We start from the raw sequence: 16156 nt of genomic DNA, 5'->3' as shown, positions 1-16156 counted from the left end.
TAGGGATCATGCACTGGGGCCTGGTTAGCAGAGTCCCAGTGCACAGAGTAAAAATAATAGCAAGATCAGTCCAAAAAAATGGGGCTGATCAAACTGAGGATCTTTCCTACAAGCATGAACTCTGAAAAAAGCATATGTGAGATTTCTGTAATAACAATGTGGCTAAATGAGAAGAATGGTATACTAAATATTTGGTTATGAAAATGAAACCCAGAATTATAAGATAAATAAAACAAAGTGCAACATACTAAATTGATATTTATATTCCACATGTGTAAATCCTGAGAACTAGAACAAACTTTTAAACAAGGTGAACGCATTACTGATGGCAAAAAAACTGGTATACATTTTTAACCATCATTTTTGTGACCAGCTAAATTTTTAAAGAAGAAACCTATGTACAAATAGGTAAGTTTGAAAAATTCCAATGCAGACTGGTTTGTAATTTGAACTACCTCATGAATTTTAATGAGTTATGTCTCAGGTTGTGATTCACTCAATTGATCCCCATCACAGGGATGAGGGTTGGCAGAACACAATGTCTCTGAATGCCTTTAAATAAAGTAGTCAACTTTTTCTTTAAAAAATGCAACTCCTTCCCCTCAAAAGAAACGGGGTGTTTAAAAAAAATGTTTTGAGATCCCATGGACCACTGTCTACTCCCCCAACAAACATTTTTGTTAACATTCAGAAAGAGGAAATAGTCCCAAAAGGACTCCTTTCCTTTGTGAATGGGTTATCAGCAGAACTCAGGAGTTGCTAATTTTCCACTGTTTTGTGACACGATCTCAGTAACAAAACATTAAAACATCTCATACCTACTTTGTATTTGGAAGGGACTACTGTAACACACTGCTTCAAAACTGCAAACAGGTATGGGGCCGCAATCCCATTTTAGTAGTAAGGAAAAGTTTACAGACTCCTCAAATGGGTTGAACACATGATAAAAATAGTTTCACACTTGCAAACAGTAATTTGCAACCATCAAAACATTCAGTATACCTGGCCACTAAATCTCCAGGTTCCAAGGTTAGCAAGGTTTGTGTTTGATCACATCTGCCCTGTGAAACAGTACCCCTGAACATTTTCAGCATCTGATATTTCTTACGTATTTCAATAACCATAAAGTATGTCAATGGGGCAAAGATAACAAGATATTTATTTTACAGTTTCTTCTGATTGTGAACATATCACACTTTTACAGTGATATCTCAACATATACGTATTGCATTTTAATCATTTTGACCTGCATGTATCCAGATAAATATTATATATTTTTCTAAACACTGTGTGGTGTATTTTTGTGGTGCTACATTGGGTATTCATTTAGTTCAGAGTAACCTAACGTGCAGGAGATCCCTTTCCAAATGTTTACAAAAAGAAATCTGTCTGAAACATTATTGGTTGCACCCCACTTTTAGTAATGTATTATGGCTGCAATGTTGTATGCAAAAGTATCAAAGGTGGAATGTGTTCTAATATTGTCCATCTAAGCAACAGCAGAGATCGTCGGATAATCTAAGAGGTATTGCTAATCATTGCATTTCTGATCACACCATAATAACATAACCTTTGTTTTACATAAATATACATAAGATCCATCTCATCTAAGATAGTATCTCATCTTCATAACCCAATGTTTATATGCCAATAGTGTCTCATCCTCAGTAGAGATACCATGGGTCTTTGGAAATACACACAAATGTATCTTAAAGTTCCTATGGGTACATGTATGTAATTGTTTTTATTTCCTTAACTGGAGCTAAGCTTTAAATTCCAGGTTGCACTATTTAATGGCCATTCAGATGCGTTTTATGTTATATCAATGTGCAGTGAGATATTTCTCCCAAGTTAGGCAAATGGTCTTAAGCTGCAGTGATGTATTTCTTAAAATAATCCCTGACTCACAGGTATCTTATAGGTATAACTGAAACTGTACCAGCTCAAATAGTCAAATTTGTAAGGGTCTCTTTGTGGAGGTTTTATATTCTTGGAAGTGGATATCAGTTCCAGAATGTCAAACTTAAAATATTCTTCTAGTTAATGTCAATCTGTCAGCAGTCAATGCATAACTAACCTGCTCAAACAGGCTGTTAAATTATAGGGTCTTGTGCCAGAAAATCAATATCCAGTTTAAGATAGTACATACAGTCAATCCTGTAAAATAGTCTTGAAACCTGCATTTTTTATAAAAACAGTATTTTATATGCTTCAATTTAACTAACTTTAATCCAATGGCTCAACTTCTTATGAACACGTCAATATTTGTGTATGTGCTTATTTAAATCAAATGTGTAAATTTGAGATAAAAAGATTTGCTAACCTTCCACCAGCTGGTCCATGGTGCCAATTTTCTTACTCCCATCGACAGTATAGATTGTTCTCACTCCCTGGGGTAGATTTACATTGTCAGACAAAGTTCTGGTTAGATCAGCTAACAAAGCTTCAAAAGACCTATATCGGTCAGCAGATACGGCATACACTATTCCTTTGAAATACCGGTCTCCATTGCGATAGAAACGGACTTTCTTGGCCTTTTTCTCTGAGCTGAGTGCCTGTAGAGTACGAGTTCTGTAAAAGCTGCAGTGGGCACTGTGCGTTGGGCTTGGCAGACCATTCACCCGGGAGCCTCTGCTGTATCTTTGGGCTTTGTCACGCTCATCAAAGTGTTCGAACTCCATGTCTCTTACGAAGGACATCTTGAAGTACCTAAGGGAAGAAGAAGTCATACTTTACTTTTAAGAGGTATATTTATACAGAGCTCTTTTTAAAATGTCCTACCTTGTTTTAACGAGTTACATTACAATGTAGAGAGTTTCACAACATTTTTGTGGTCTTACATGCAACTTATGACCCAAAATAAGGGCCACTGGAATTATGGAATTTTGCAGCTGCAGCATTTTCTGCACAACAATAGATATACCAGATAATCCATCATCTGTTGCATAACCTGAAGATTTCAGCAAAACAATTAGGTTTCTAGCTCAAACGGAGCAAAAGTTACTAAACACACAGTAATACATGTTGCCGCACAGGGGAATGCCATTGGCAAAGGTTAACTGATTGCCTTCTTTTCCTATTTCTATATTTGGGTGTCAAAGCGGTACTAATGAGGTAAAACCTTTGCATAGAAAAAGTTACTATGTGTAAAAATTCCAAGATAATTAGGTAATACTAACACAAAGTGAGCTGCATTGCGCCACGTATTTTTTCCTTTCTTGCCGCATAAATCACTCAACCCTGCTGCATAATTTGGTCCTCCCTTGCAACATAATTCCATTGGTCCTGTATAAAATGTTGAATTTGAAAGAATGCCCAAATCTTGATTCACCGATTTGTAGATTTTTGTAGATTCGACCCATTACTGCAAAATCCCATCAGTATGATTTATTTTCCACTGACGTATTTTTAGGAGGAGGGAAAATGATTTGTCTGTGGGAATGGGAATGTGGTGATCATCTACAAAGTTCTACCTTTGTATGTATTTACGGATATTGTCAATGGCGTTTGTAGCCGATTTCTACACAAATTGCTGAAACAAGTTTGAGCACTGCGGGAGTAAACACATTTTCAGCAATGTAAGAAAGCTTATTTCTCCACCTGGAAAAATATTCTCTATACTCAGAAAAAAACAAAACTATTTTGCATAAATAAATGAACATTCCAGCAAGGCTTAATCTTGCCCATTGAGAGTCTGCACCAGAATGAATTTGAATAGTATTGTGAGCAAGGCTACGGCCGAAACGCGTCAATAAATGTATTATTGCATGGCCTTGGTGTCCAGTTTCCCTTTTTCTGGATGGAGAAATTGTTTCGAGTAATAAAATATATATATATATATATATATAGTTAGAAATGGGGGCTTTGCTTGACAGTCAGGTTACCCCCTGTTCAAGCAAGGACCCTCACTCTAGTCAGGGTAAAAGAGAATCACCCTCAGCTAACCCCTGCTTACCCCCTTGGTAGCTTGGCAGAGCAGTAGGCTTAGCTTCAGAGTGCTAGGTGTAATGTATTTGTACAAACACACACAGTAACTTAATGAAAACACTACAAAATGACACAACCCAGGTTTAGAAAAATAGGAAATATTTATCTAAACAAAAAAAGACCAAAACGACAAAAATCCACCATACACAGGTCAAGTTATCAATAAAAATGCAAAAAGAGTCTTTAAGTAGTTTTAAACACACACTAGCACTGCTAGCGTGAAATTGTACCTAGTGTGCGTCAAAAATAAACCTGCACAGGCGGGTGTGCGTCAAAAATAACCCCGCACGGGCAGGTGTGAGTCGGAAATCCAGCCGCACAGTAATGATCCGAAAACCCCATAGCGCAGGTTGTGATCTCCCAGCCTCCGTCAGTGATGCTGCGCGTCGTTTCTCCTGCTCCGTGCGTCGATTCTTCGGTCGCGTTTCCGGCGAGCGTCGTTTCTCAGCTGCGGAGCCGGTGGTGCGTCGTTTTTTCAGCTGCAGATAGGAGTCGTGTCAGTCTTTTCCCCGCACGCAGCTCTGTGCGTGGATTTCCTTGTCTTTAGGCTGCCAGCTTCTCCTTTCAGGGTCCCAGGAACTGGATGGGCGCCACAGGGCAGAGTAGGAGTCTCTCCAGAGACTCCAGGTGCTGGCAGAGAGAAGTCTTTGCTGTCTCTGAGACTTCAAACAACAGGAGGCAAGCTCTAGATCAAGCCCTTGGAGATTTCTTCTTGAGATGGAAGGCACACAAAGTCCAGTCTTTGCCCTCTTACTCTGGCAAAAGCAGCAACTGCAGGATAGCTCCACAAAGCTCAGTCACAGGCAGGGCAGCTCTTCTTCCTCAGCTATTCAGCTCTTCTCCAGGCAGAGGTTCCTCTTGGTTCCAGAAGTGTTTCTAAAGTCTGTGGTTTTGGGTGCCCTTCTTATACCTAATTTCTCCTTTGAAGTAGGCCTACTTCAAAGTATAGTCTCCTTTGAAAGTGAAATCCTGCCTTGCCCAGGCCAGGCCTCAGACACTCACCAGGGTGTTGGAGACTGCATTGTGTGAGGGCAGGCACAGCCCGTTCAGGTGTGAGTGACCACTCCTCCCCCTCTCCTAGCACAGATGGCTCATCAGGATATGCAGGCTACACCCCAGCTCCCTTTGTGTCACTGTCTAGTGTAAGGTGCAACCAGCCCAACTGTCAAACTGACCCAGACAGGGAATCCACAAACAGGCAGAGTCACAGAAATAGTATGGGCAAGAAAATGTCCACTTTCTAAAAGTGACATTTTCAAACACACAGGGGGTCATTCTGACTTTGACGGGCGGCGGAGGCCGCCCGCCAAAGTCCCGCCGGCAGAATACCGCTGCGCGGTCAAAAGACCGCCGCGGTAATTCTGAGTTTCCCGCTGGGCCGGCGGGTGACCGCCAGAAGGCCGCCCGCCAGTCCAGCGGGAAACCCCCTTCCATGAGGATGCCGGCTCCGAATGGAGCCGGCGGAGTGGAAGGGGTGCGACGGGTGCAGTTGCACCCGTCGCGATTTTCAGTGTCTGCTTAGCAGACACTGAAAATCTTGGTGGGGCCCTGTTAGGGGGCCCACGACACCCGTTACCGCCAGCCAGGTTCTGGCGGTCAAAACCGCCAGAACCAGGCTGGCGGTAAGGGGGTCGGAATCCCCATGGCGGCGCTGCTTGCAGCGCCGCCATGGAGGATTCCCTTGGGCAGCGGGAAACCGGCGGGACACCGCCGGTTTCCCGTATCTGACCGCGGCTGTACCGCCGCGGTCAGAATGCCCATGGGAGCACCGCCAGCCTGTTGGCGGTGCTCCCGCGGTCGTTGGCCCTGGCGGTCCATGACCGCCAGGGTCAGAATGACCCCCACAATCTTAAAATCAACTTTACTAAAAGATGTATTTTTAAATTGTGAGCTCAGAGACCCTAAACTCCAGAAATCCATCCGCTCCCAAAGGGAATCTACACTTTAATCAGATTTAAAGGTAGCCCCCATGTTAACCTATGAGAGGAACAGGCCTTGCAACAGTGAAAAACGAATTTAGCAATATTTCACTGTCAGGACATATAAACCACATTACTATGGTGCGGTCACCGCCATATGGCCGCTCCGTGGTCAAAAGACCGCGGAGGCCATTCTGGCTTTCCCGCTGGTCCGGCGGGCGCCCACCAAAGGAGCGCCCGCCGGCCCAGCGGGAAAGGCCCTGCAACATAGAAGCCGGCTCCGAATGGAGCCAGCGGTGTTGCAGGGGTGCGACGGGTGCAGTTGCACCCGTCGCGATTTTCACTGTCTGCTAAGCAGACAGTGAAAATCATGCTGAGGCCCTGTTAGGGGGCCCCTGCACTGCCCATGCCAGTGGCATGGGCAGTGCAGGGGCCCCCAGGGGCCCCATGACACCCGTTCCCGCCATCCTGTTCCTGGCGGTAAAAACCGCCAGAAACAGGGTGGCGGGAAGGGGGTCGGAATCTCCATGGCGGCACTGCTTGCAGCGCCGCCATGGAGATTCAGCCCAGACAGGGGAAATCCGGCGGGAAACCGTCGGATCCCCTTTTCTGACTGCGGCTTTATCGCCGCGGTCAGAATGGGCAGGGAAGCACCGCCAGCCTGTTGGCGGTGCTTCCGTGGTCATCCACCCTGGCGGTCGATGACCGCCAGGGTTGGAATGACCCCCTATATGTCCTACCTTAACCATACACTGCACCCTGCCTTGGGGCTACCTAGGGTCTACCTTAGGGGTGTCTGACATGTAAGAAAAGGGCAGGTTAGGGCCTGGCAAGTGGGTACACTTGCCAAGTCGAATTTACAGTTAAAACTGTACACACAGACACTGCAGTGGCAGGTCTGAGACATGATTACAGAGCTACTTATGTGGGTGGCACAACCAGTGCTGCAGGCCCACTAGTAGCATTTGATTTACAGGCCCTGGGCACCTCTAGTGCACTGTACTAGGGACTTACTAATAAATCAAATATGCCAATCATGGATACGCCAATTACATACAATTTACACAGAGAGCATATGCACTTTAGCACTGGTTAGCAGTGGTAAAGTGCTCAGAGTTCAAAAGCCAACAGCAACAGGTCAGAAAAAATAGGATGCAGGAGGCAAAAAGAATGGGGATGACCCTGCATAAGCAAAAATGTCCAACATATATATATATATATATATATATATATATATATATATATATATATATATATAAAATGTACAGAGTGAAAGTATTTATAGCTTAGGTGAAGCTTAAGTATACATTTCTTCTAAACTGTGCACGTAATAAGCATTATCCTACTAACATTTGATACACACAGTATCCCAGATCTAATACTTGAGAAAGATATGCATTAAAATACCTTTATTCCCTTTTTTTTTCTTTGTCATATATGTTATTGACATAGGTAGGCCAATAGGGGTGGGTGAAATGTTCAACCCATAGGAGGAACTAGGGTCGGACCGGGACGGAAAATAAGTGCGGGAACCAAAGTAAAAATGCCCACTCCATAAGTGAATTAGATAGCTAAAAAAGTGGCCCACATTTGCACACTGGGGAAGTTCTGAACTAGTAAAGGCACACAGTATAAGTGCTTTGCAAGGTATGGAAGACTGTCTGGATTTCAGCTTGCTGCAGGCAATGTTTGTTTTGATATCAGAGAAATCAACAACGGCTTACCAGACCATAAAACAGCAGTAAAAAGAAACAGCCCACACACTGATCTCAGACCATTCCGAAGGACACTGCCTGAATGCGCTATAAGCCAGTCTGACCCTAGGAGGAGCGGTTTAATGATACATGTGGATTTCACTTTTCCACCCCATCTGCAGCCCAAAGGAGCAAAATGTTATATTCTCCTTTTTGATGATCTGTGTGGTACGAGCACATGACATTGCAACAATCAGACGGGTCCAGAATGCAAACTAATAACAGAACATTTCAGCCAATCACCTAGGAGCTCATCATGACTTTGGGGTTCGAAAAACTTAGACCGCCAAATCTGTGGGGAGGAGGTAGCTGTCACACTGGCTGCCTCTGACCCCATCATATTATGACAAGCAGTGCTGCGGTATTGGCCTCGCCTCCCATAAGGGAGCCCAGGCCAATACCATAGCAAACAAGCACCCTCAGAAGGCACACTGTCTGCAGAGAAGACAGTGCGCATTCCGAGGGTGCTGGCAGCGGTGCCCCTGTATTGCCCATGCCATGGGCAGTGGCCCTCCTTTAGCCCCCTGCACAGTGTTTCTGGTGCCTTTCCATGGCGGGGCCCCACCATGGAAAGACTGGCAGAAACAGGAGTATTGATCAGCACAGCAGCACTGAGTTGAGCGCCACCATGGCTGACCATGAGTCTGCCCGCCGTCAGCCCATCGGACACCATGTTCCCGGCAGTGACAACAGTCCACCAGGGTCGTAATGTGGCAGTCGGACCGCCTGGATTGTGGCAGTCCGACCATCACCACTAATCGGACTCGTAATCAGGCCCTTAGTCTGTAAATTGTCAAACACAGTTTGTCCGGATGCCTAAAAGCAGCCGAAGGCTTCCTGTTCCTTACTTTGCTACATTGAACAGAGCAGCTACCCCTATTTACCTTTACAGTTTTAAGCATCCTAACTGGAGTTTGCAGACAGACTTATAGCATGTAAGATGTAATACCAAAAATGAGCTCTATGAAAATCTTTTTGCAAACTTGAATATGGCTCTGGATTTGTTCAAAGCTTAACTCCATGTAACACAGCCTTGGTGCTTGTGGACTGTGAAAGAACACAGCATTGAACATGTTTCAATCATACAGCTGAGCCTTATGAATCAACATTTCATAGCTACCATGAACACCAGCTGTATGCCATTTCACTTTGGACTGTTTATTGATAAAGAGCCAGATGAAGGAAGGCTGTTTGTGGCCACAGAGGATCCTTTTCACACAATTGGGCTGTTTGCAACCCCAAAAATTGTTTTTTCTTATGTATATAGCTAAATGGTGATTCGATAATATGTTACCAAATTGCGATTTAGGTTTGTGACCAAATCCAATTCAATAATTGGAAGGGGCATCTTTAGGGCATCCCTTCCAAATACTGAATCAGATTGGAATGTATTAATGTTTTATAGATCAAATTCGAGTCACAAAACATTAAACATTTACCACCTCCGTAAAGAAGGTGGTAAGCCACTCTCAAACAGGCAGAAGTTCAAAAGGACCCCTTCCCAGTTGTAAATGTTGACAACATTTTTTTATTTTTATTTAAGACTTGGGAGTGATCAAAAATATAACTTACACTTTTCTTTTTTTTTTTAAATGCATCACATTTTCCTTTAAAGGGAACCGAAAAAGCTGTTGAAAAAAGTGTTGATTTAAAAGCACCTACAGACATGGTGGTCTTCTGACCACAGCAGGCCACCATCGCTGTGATGGATGGGATTCTTAGTGGGTTGCAATTTGTGAATTATCCTATTAACATTCATGAGTTAGGTCGAATGGCGACCTACTAGGAATTGGTAATTTGGGAGCCAACCTTTTACTACAGAGGTCTATTTGCAAATTAGCATACTGGCTGTCAACATACTGGCCGCAAATTGCGACCAATATTTTGCAACCAGATCTTAGTATATCTGGCCAGCCGCGGCTCCTCTGCTATGGCGGAGGAGCGTCACTCCCACACCAGCAGTAGCAGCTGCAAAACTTGAAAAATAAAATTATTATAAATCATGTTTATTATTGTTTTATTTTTCTAGGGGGAAGGGCCATGGGGGATGATAGGCACGAGGGGGAGTGGTGTGCACTGTTGTCAGTGCGCATGTGGGTTTGGCCGGCCGGCCGGCCATCTCAGGACAGCCAAACCGACATGCACACTGAGCTGTCTCTGACCCGAGCTGCATTGCCAGGTTGGAGACAGCAGGCGCAGACTCCCAGTCTGTCTGGGAGCGTAAATTGAGGGCACTCAGGCTAATCCTGACACTGGTCTCATGCTGCCAGTAGCATGAGAGCAGCATTAGGATTGGCCGAAGGGCAGTCTGGGAGCATCTTTCTGCAGTGGAGCAAGAAGAGCGGTGATGCGGTAAGTGTTTTTTGTTTGTTTGTTTTTTTTGTTCTGTTTTTGTTTTGTAAACGACCCCCCGCACACTCACCCCGCCACATTGCCCTGACAACAGCCACTACTGTATCTGGCACCATGTGATCTGCCCTTACTGACTTCATGAGGCCTATACAATTGCTGCAATCTTCATGTTATTGTTTACCCGACCTAGTGCATTTAATAAATTCAGATCCTATCTGACCTCTGTCTTCTTACTTGTAATATAGAAATATCTGTATGAACCCTTTCTCTAACATTTAATGTGTACTGGCACATCTACCTCAAAAGGTGCGACTCATTTACAAGAGGGGAGCAAATGGAAAGAATGCCCTCTCAGTTGGGCCAGTGCCTTTCGTCATCTATTTATAAAACATAAAATGCACCAATTGCACAAACCACTACCATCATCATTGCAATTGTAAGGTCACTGTGGACCAGTTTAAACCTGCTGTTTTAATTTTGCTTACGGTGATGGAAGGTAGAGGAAGCGAAGGAGGTCAAAAAACACTACACACCTACCCAATAATCAACGAATGCATGTCTGCAGTTACGCCTTGTCAGTGTTCCCTAATTCTGTGCCAACCCACTTGCTCAAGCACTGTGTGCTTGTTGGGGAAGCACCGGCCCTTACTTTGCTGCACAAAATATGTTTGAGCAACAAGCATAAAGCCTTACATTTACTTACCAAAATGTTAGAGACAGCTTTTGTCCCATGCTCCAAGTGCTGGTTGAAAGACCAATATGTATTAAAATGACTGCCTATAACTAACAGAGAGAATTTCAAAACAGTTTTCAACAGCCAGGAGACCAAATATTACATAGGTTTTTGGCACATGCTAGTTTGATAATAAATTGCAAGTGTTGCCATCAGCAATTAAGTGTGAATGTATGGAAGTCCTTGTTATACAGGGCCCAGAGCTAGGTGTGGTATATGAGCCTTTCCAATATGTCTGACAATGTTATGTGTCACAGGCCTTGATGCATGTTAACATAGTCACTGCTAAGTAAAATGGATGGATTTGAAGGCCACAATTGAAGTGAATGTCTTAGCTTAATTTCTTATGCAAGCCAACAAACTGTGTATGTGCTAAATTGTGACTTTTTTCTGCTGCTCGTCTTATAATAATCAATGAAAGATTTTTCTGTTATCTGCTGCAAGATAGCTAGAAATCTGCATGCAGATTAACCTTGTATAAATTATCCTCCGGTGGAATATGAAATCTCTAACACAGTAGCTTTCAGTTGCTTGCCAATAAAATAATAGAAGCATTGTATTCAGTCCAGTGCAGCAAAGGTAGGATCCGAATGGAAATGCCCACACGTCCCCCATAGTCATGAACAGGACATAAATTACACTGCAGAGAGGGGTAGAGCAAGTAGACTGGTTGCTGGCGAGAGATGCTGACAATGAGGGGCTCCGACTTGAAACTTTTCACACACAGGTATGCAGTGAGCGAATACTATGAAAATGTAATACAACAAGCAGTGAGCTAGCTAAATGGAATATGGTTAAGGAATAATGCTAATTGATTAGTTATTGTTTGATGAACAATGTTTGATACATATTTATCCTTCATCCTGGTATCATTTTGGTTGCCAAAATGTTTAAGATTATGGTGATAATTTTGCTTAGTTTATATACACAAGAGAGCACATAATACATTTTAATATGTTTTTAAAATATCATTATTTGTGTGTACTAATTTCGGGACTGAAGGTGAGAGCCTACTATATCACCTGTAGATGTGAAGAAAAAAAACCTCACAGGTTTGTCTGACAAGGTGTCTAACACTCCCCCTCCATTGGACAATAACTCAGTGAGAGGGTAGATACCTGTCAGTTTTCCTTTTTAACGAAATGGTTATAGTTACTTTTTGGGGGCTCAGGAAATCTATTTGGTGTGACCCCCTGCAAATCTTGGCATACACGACATAGTGGTTATTGCATCTAATGGTGGAAGGAAATGTGCTGCCACTGTGAATAATGCAATCACAGAACTATAATGCTAAAATTAGGAACAAGTAGGCAAAGGATTAAATATATGTGCCATAGTACAACTCTTATTGCTTAACAAAAGGAAATTCCTTAAGGAGATAACTCAAATATGGCATCAAAACAGATGTGAATTTGCCAGTCTAGATTCACCAAGAGAGAACTCGGAACAGTGAACATATTATGTTTGTATCTAAGTACAGAACTTAATTTCAAATGCTTCTGGAATATATGGCTAGTGTGTCACTTACACAGATTATTTTCATACTGATGATGTCAGGTACACCAAAGACATGCTTTAAGAGCAAAGAACTATTTGGAGCCCCAGTGCCCTCATTATCAGTACTAAGGGCCAGATGTAGCAACTTCCCAAATTGCGACTCGCAAATTGCAAGTCGCAAGTCGCAATTTGGGATGCAGAAAGGTGTCTCAGACACCTTCTGCGAGTCGCTATGGGGTCGCAAAGACCCACCTCATTAATATTAATGAGGTGGGTCACAATTTGCGACCCCATAGCGAGTCAGGGCACTCACGGGGATGGAGGCCTGCTGTAGTCAGCAGACCTCCATGTCCGTGACTGCTTTGAAATAAAGCAGTTTTTTTTTTTCACTTTGAAAAATAAACCAAAACCTTTTGTTTCGGTATTTTTCAGGGCAGGTAGTGGTCCATTGGACCACTGCCTGCTCTGAAAAATTATTTTTTGGTCCAGTCACAAAGGGGAAGGGGTCCCATGGGGACCCCTTCCCGTTTGCGACTGGGTTACCATCCACTTCAAGTGGATGGTAACTGCGAGTCCATTTGCGACCGCTTTCGCGGTCGCAAATGGAATTGCATACCAGTGCGATTCGCAAATAGGAAGGGAACACCCCTTCCTATTTGCGACTCTGAAATGCATTTTGCGAGTCGGTTCCGACTCGCAAAATGCATTTCTACATACCAGATGGGCTTTAGCGACTCGCAAACGGCGTTTTTTGCCGTTTGCGAGTCGCTAAAGCTTTCCTACATCTGGCCCTAAGTCCCTCATACAGTATGGAGCCCATGGTGAAAGCCTGATGACCATGTTGCCGTCTCTGTGTGGCCCTTTATTCCCGTTCCACTATTTACACTCAGCCACGAAGGTGCCTCTGATCATCCACACAACAAAACCTCTGTACCTAGTAAAGTGCCAATATTTAGGAATAACATCCCCTCCTCGTGCTAGGTTCCAAATTATAGACCTGCCTCTGACATCCTTATTTCAAAATAAACATCCAGACATGTTGCAAAATGCTGAAGAATCTGTTGGCTGTTTCACCCTCCTTATGGACTCTACCATCAGGTCTGTGACTCACTGGGAACAAGGTTACATACTACACAACTGCCCTGTTCAATATTGGCTTTGGAGCAGGAATGAGAGCATGTGAGCAGCATATAAGAAAATAAAATAATATGTAGCAACCTGGGTATCTCTTCTCATGTCCTTGCTTGCTGTGGGTGAACAGCAGGGAGATGGACCCCTTATTGTTGCGTCAGTGGGGAGAGAAGGTGGTGCCTATGGCCTTTCATCTCTAATTGTTGCAATCTGCAACTTCGTTTTCTTTCCTCTCTCTTCATTGATTGCTGACCTCATTGCAAAATCATGGTCTGAGATCAGGAAAGGAAGAGAGGATGCAATTAATGTCAAGCAACCAGCTGCTGGTTCAACCTCCCCTTCTGTCACTGTCTAGTAAATTCATCACGAGAGAGATTGAGAAAGCCAGTAAAAAGTTACGAAGAGCCTAATCCTCCACACTATTTGGAGCGGTGCATTTCCAAAACAAATCCTTTACAAAGGCCTTTAGACCAGTTTCTGAAGCACTTGCAACTATTCACCACATTTCTGCGGTGCTTGGAAGTCCAGTGATTGTGGGTTGTCTGGGACAATTATTCGGGTACCACTGAATTCAGTACTTTTTTATTTCTAACATCACTTCATAAACTTCCTATAATAAGGAGCTAACGTCTAAGTTTGCATGGTGTAACTCAATATATTAATTTTTTAGCTTATGCATGAGAAACAGCCATTACAATTTGGTCATAACCATGCATGGCTATTACCACAAAGCCATTACAAGGCATATGCCTCTACCATGCATGCCTTTACCACGAACATGCCTTTACAACAAAAAAAATTCTAAAGGCAAATAAAGCCATAAATGGATAAATGGTAAAGGCATATGTGTGGTAAAGGTATATATATGTATATATATATATATATATATATATATGTATATATATATATATATATATATATATGTATATGTATATATATATATATATATATATATATATATATATATATATATATATATATATATATATATATTTATATAGTTATTATCTGGTGACGGTCGCCACTAGGTGGTTATAGTTAGGACTTTTTTTTTACTAGAGATAGAGAGTTATTTGTTTTACAATAACTTTGGCGCCACTTGTCGAATCTTCAAGAAATTTTCAAAACTTATACTTTGGTCTGTGCAGCTGCTTTCTACAAAGTTTCGGGGTGATCTTTCAAGTGGAGGGCCAAGAAAAAGGGAGGGTCCCATAACACTTTTTCCCAATTCTATATCAATGAGATTTTTCAAAAAACTACAGCTTGAATCGCTGAGTAGAATTACACCAAATGTGGCAGAGAGCTAGATCTTAGTCCAGAAAGCATGTTTTTTGTGATTTGGTGCAAATCCATTCTGTAGTTTTGGAGAAATTAGAGTTAAAAAATAAAGCTATTTAGGGATGCTGATCCTCTGAAGATCCGACTGTCCCGTGCTGATATCTGAATGGATACCAACACTTCAGGCAAGAAGTGTTGGCAGCAATCAGAAAAAAAGCTAAAAAAAGAAAAGGGGAGAGGGTAGAGACAACCTGACCCCTTAACTCTGGTGCTGGGGTCCCAGAGGAACCCCTCAGGGCAAAAAAATACTTTTTATTTGTTAGAAATGGGGTTTCTGGTTGGTTAGGGTTTGCACCTCAGCCAGGCAGAACCTACCCATTCTAGTCAGGGCAAGGGAGTTACATGTCCAAGATAACCCCTGCTCACCCCCTTGGTAGCTTGGCACGAGCAGTCAGGCCTATCCCAGAGGCAATGTGTAAAGCGTTTGCCCAACACACACAACACACGTGACGCAATATCCCCACCACAAAGGAAATACAACACCAGATTATATGAAAATATACTGTATTGTACACAACGCAATTATTAGACCAGACATCGCATATCAGTACTATCCTGCTACCTTAGCAGTTGCCAGAACATTACACATTAGTCACTCTGCAAACTAGCAGTAGTCACATATATCACACAGGTTACTCAGTATTCTGCAACATAAGCAGTAGTCAGGATACACGTTATTACACCAAAACAATTGTCATAAGAATATCATAAACGCCCATAGTAGGAACATTATAAACCATATGGCAAGTCATCAAACATATCAGTATGTTATGCCCATAATAGGAACATGTTCATACATATATCAATACATCAAACACAGGTAGGCAATATATGTATTTAATTGTGTAGAAAGAACTTTAGAATAAGTATATAGTTCCTGGTAGGGAATACCTGTGGTAATGATGAAGGCACCTCCAGTGCCTGGAAGATGAAAAATGGGTCCCCCGGCGCTCCTGTGCACCAAACGGGGACCTCTGGTATCTTTTTAGGCAGAGGGGGCGGAATGCGCCTCCTCTGTGCTATGGATGGGCCTCTCCAAGGGGCCTGCTATCAGTGGGGGCCCCCCGGGCCTGAACCAGCCCTCACGAGGGGGGGTCAAAGTCCTAAAGATAGCGTGGGGGGCACCGCACCCCCCCCCCTGAGTGGTAACGGGCCCCTCCTGGGGCCCGTGATCTCTTGGGGTCCCCCCCGGCCTTCACTGGCCCTCCGAGTCGGGCGGGGGACCACTAAATTGGCACTGGCACACGAGAGGCCAACAAGGGACCAGTGGGGAGAGCCTCCGGCGAGGCTGCTGCCCTGCCTGCCATCCAACAAAGAGCCCTTCTGGGCTCGGCAGGTTAAGGAGAGGTGTCCTCCTCTCCTTACTGCCTTCCGTGGAATTCCGGCCCAAAGCAGGGCTTTCTGGTGCCCCGGGGGGGCTCTACGGAGCGGACCTTGCCCCGGGG

General features: G+C 43.4%; 1 protein-coding gene across 2 annotated transcripts in view; it reads right to left on the bottom strand.

Annotated features, from left to right (window-relative positions):
- The window catches only part of DCLK1 (doublecortin like kinase 1), a 1081753-nt gene that overhangs the window by 1002462 nt on the left and 63135 nt on the right, over positions 1-16156 (bottom strand). For both annotated transcript variants that reach the window (XM_069205533.1, XM_069205532.1), the window contains exon 2: positions 2324-2709. In XM_069205533.1, coding sequence (XP_069061634.1) covers positions 2324-2709 — 386 coding nt within the window. The remainder of the gene's footprint in view (positions 1-2323; positions 2710-16156) is intronic.

The sequence above is a fragment of the Pleurodeles waltl genome, chromosome 8 (genome assembly GCF_031143425.1).
Source record: "Pleurodeles waltl isolate 20211129_DDA chromosome 8, aPleWal1.hap1.20221129, whole genome shotgun sequence".
Lineage (NCBI taxonomy): Eukaryota > Metazoa > Chordata > Amphibia > Caudata > Salamandridae > Pleurodeles > Pleurodeles waltl.
The sequence above is the reverse complement of the archived record's forward strand: the minus strand, read 5'-3'. Positions and strand labels throughout refer to the sequence as shown.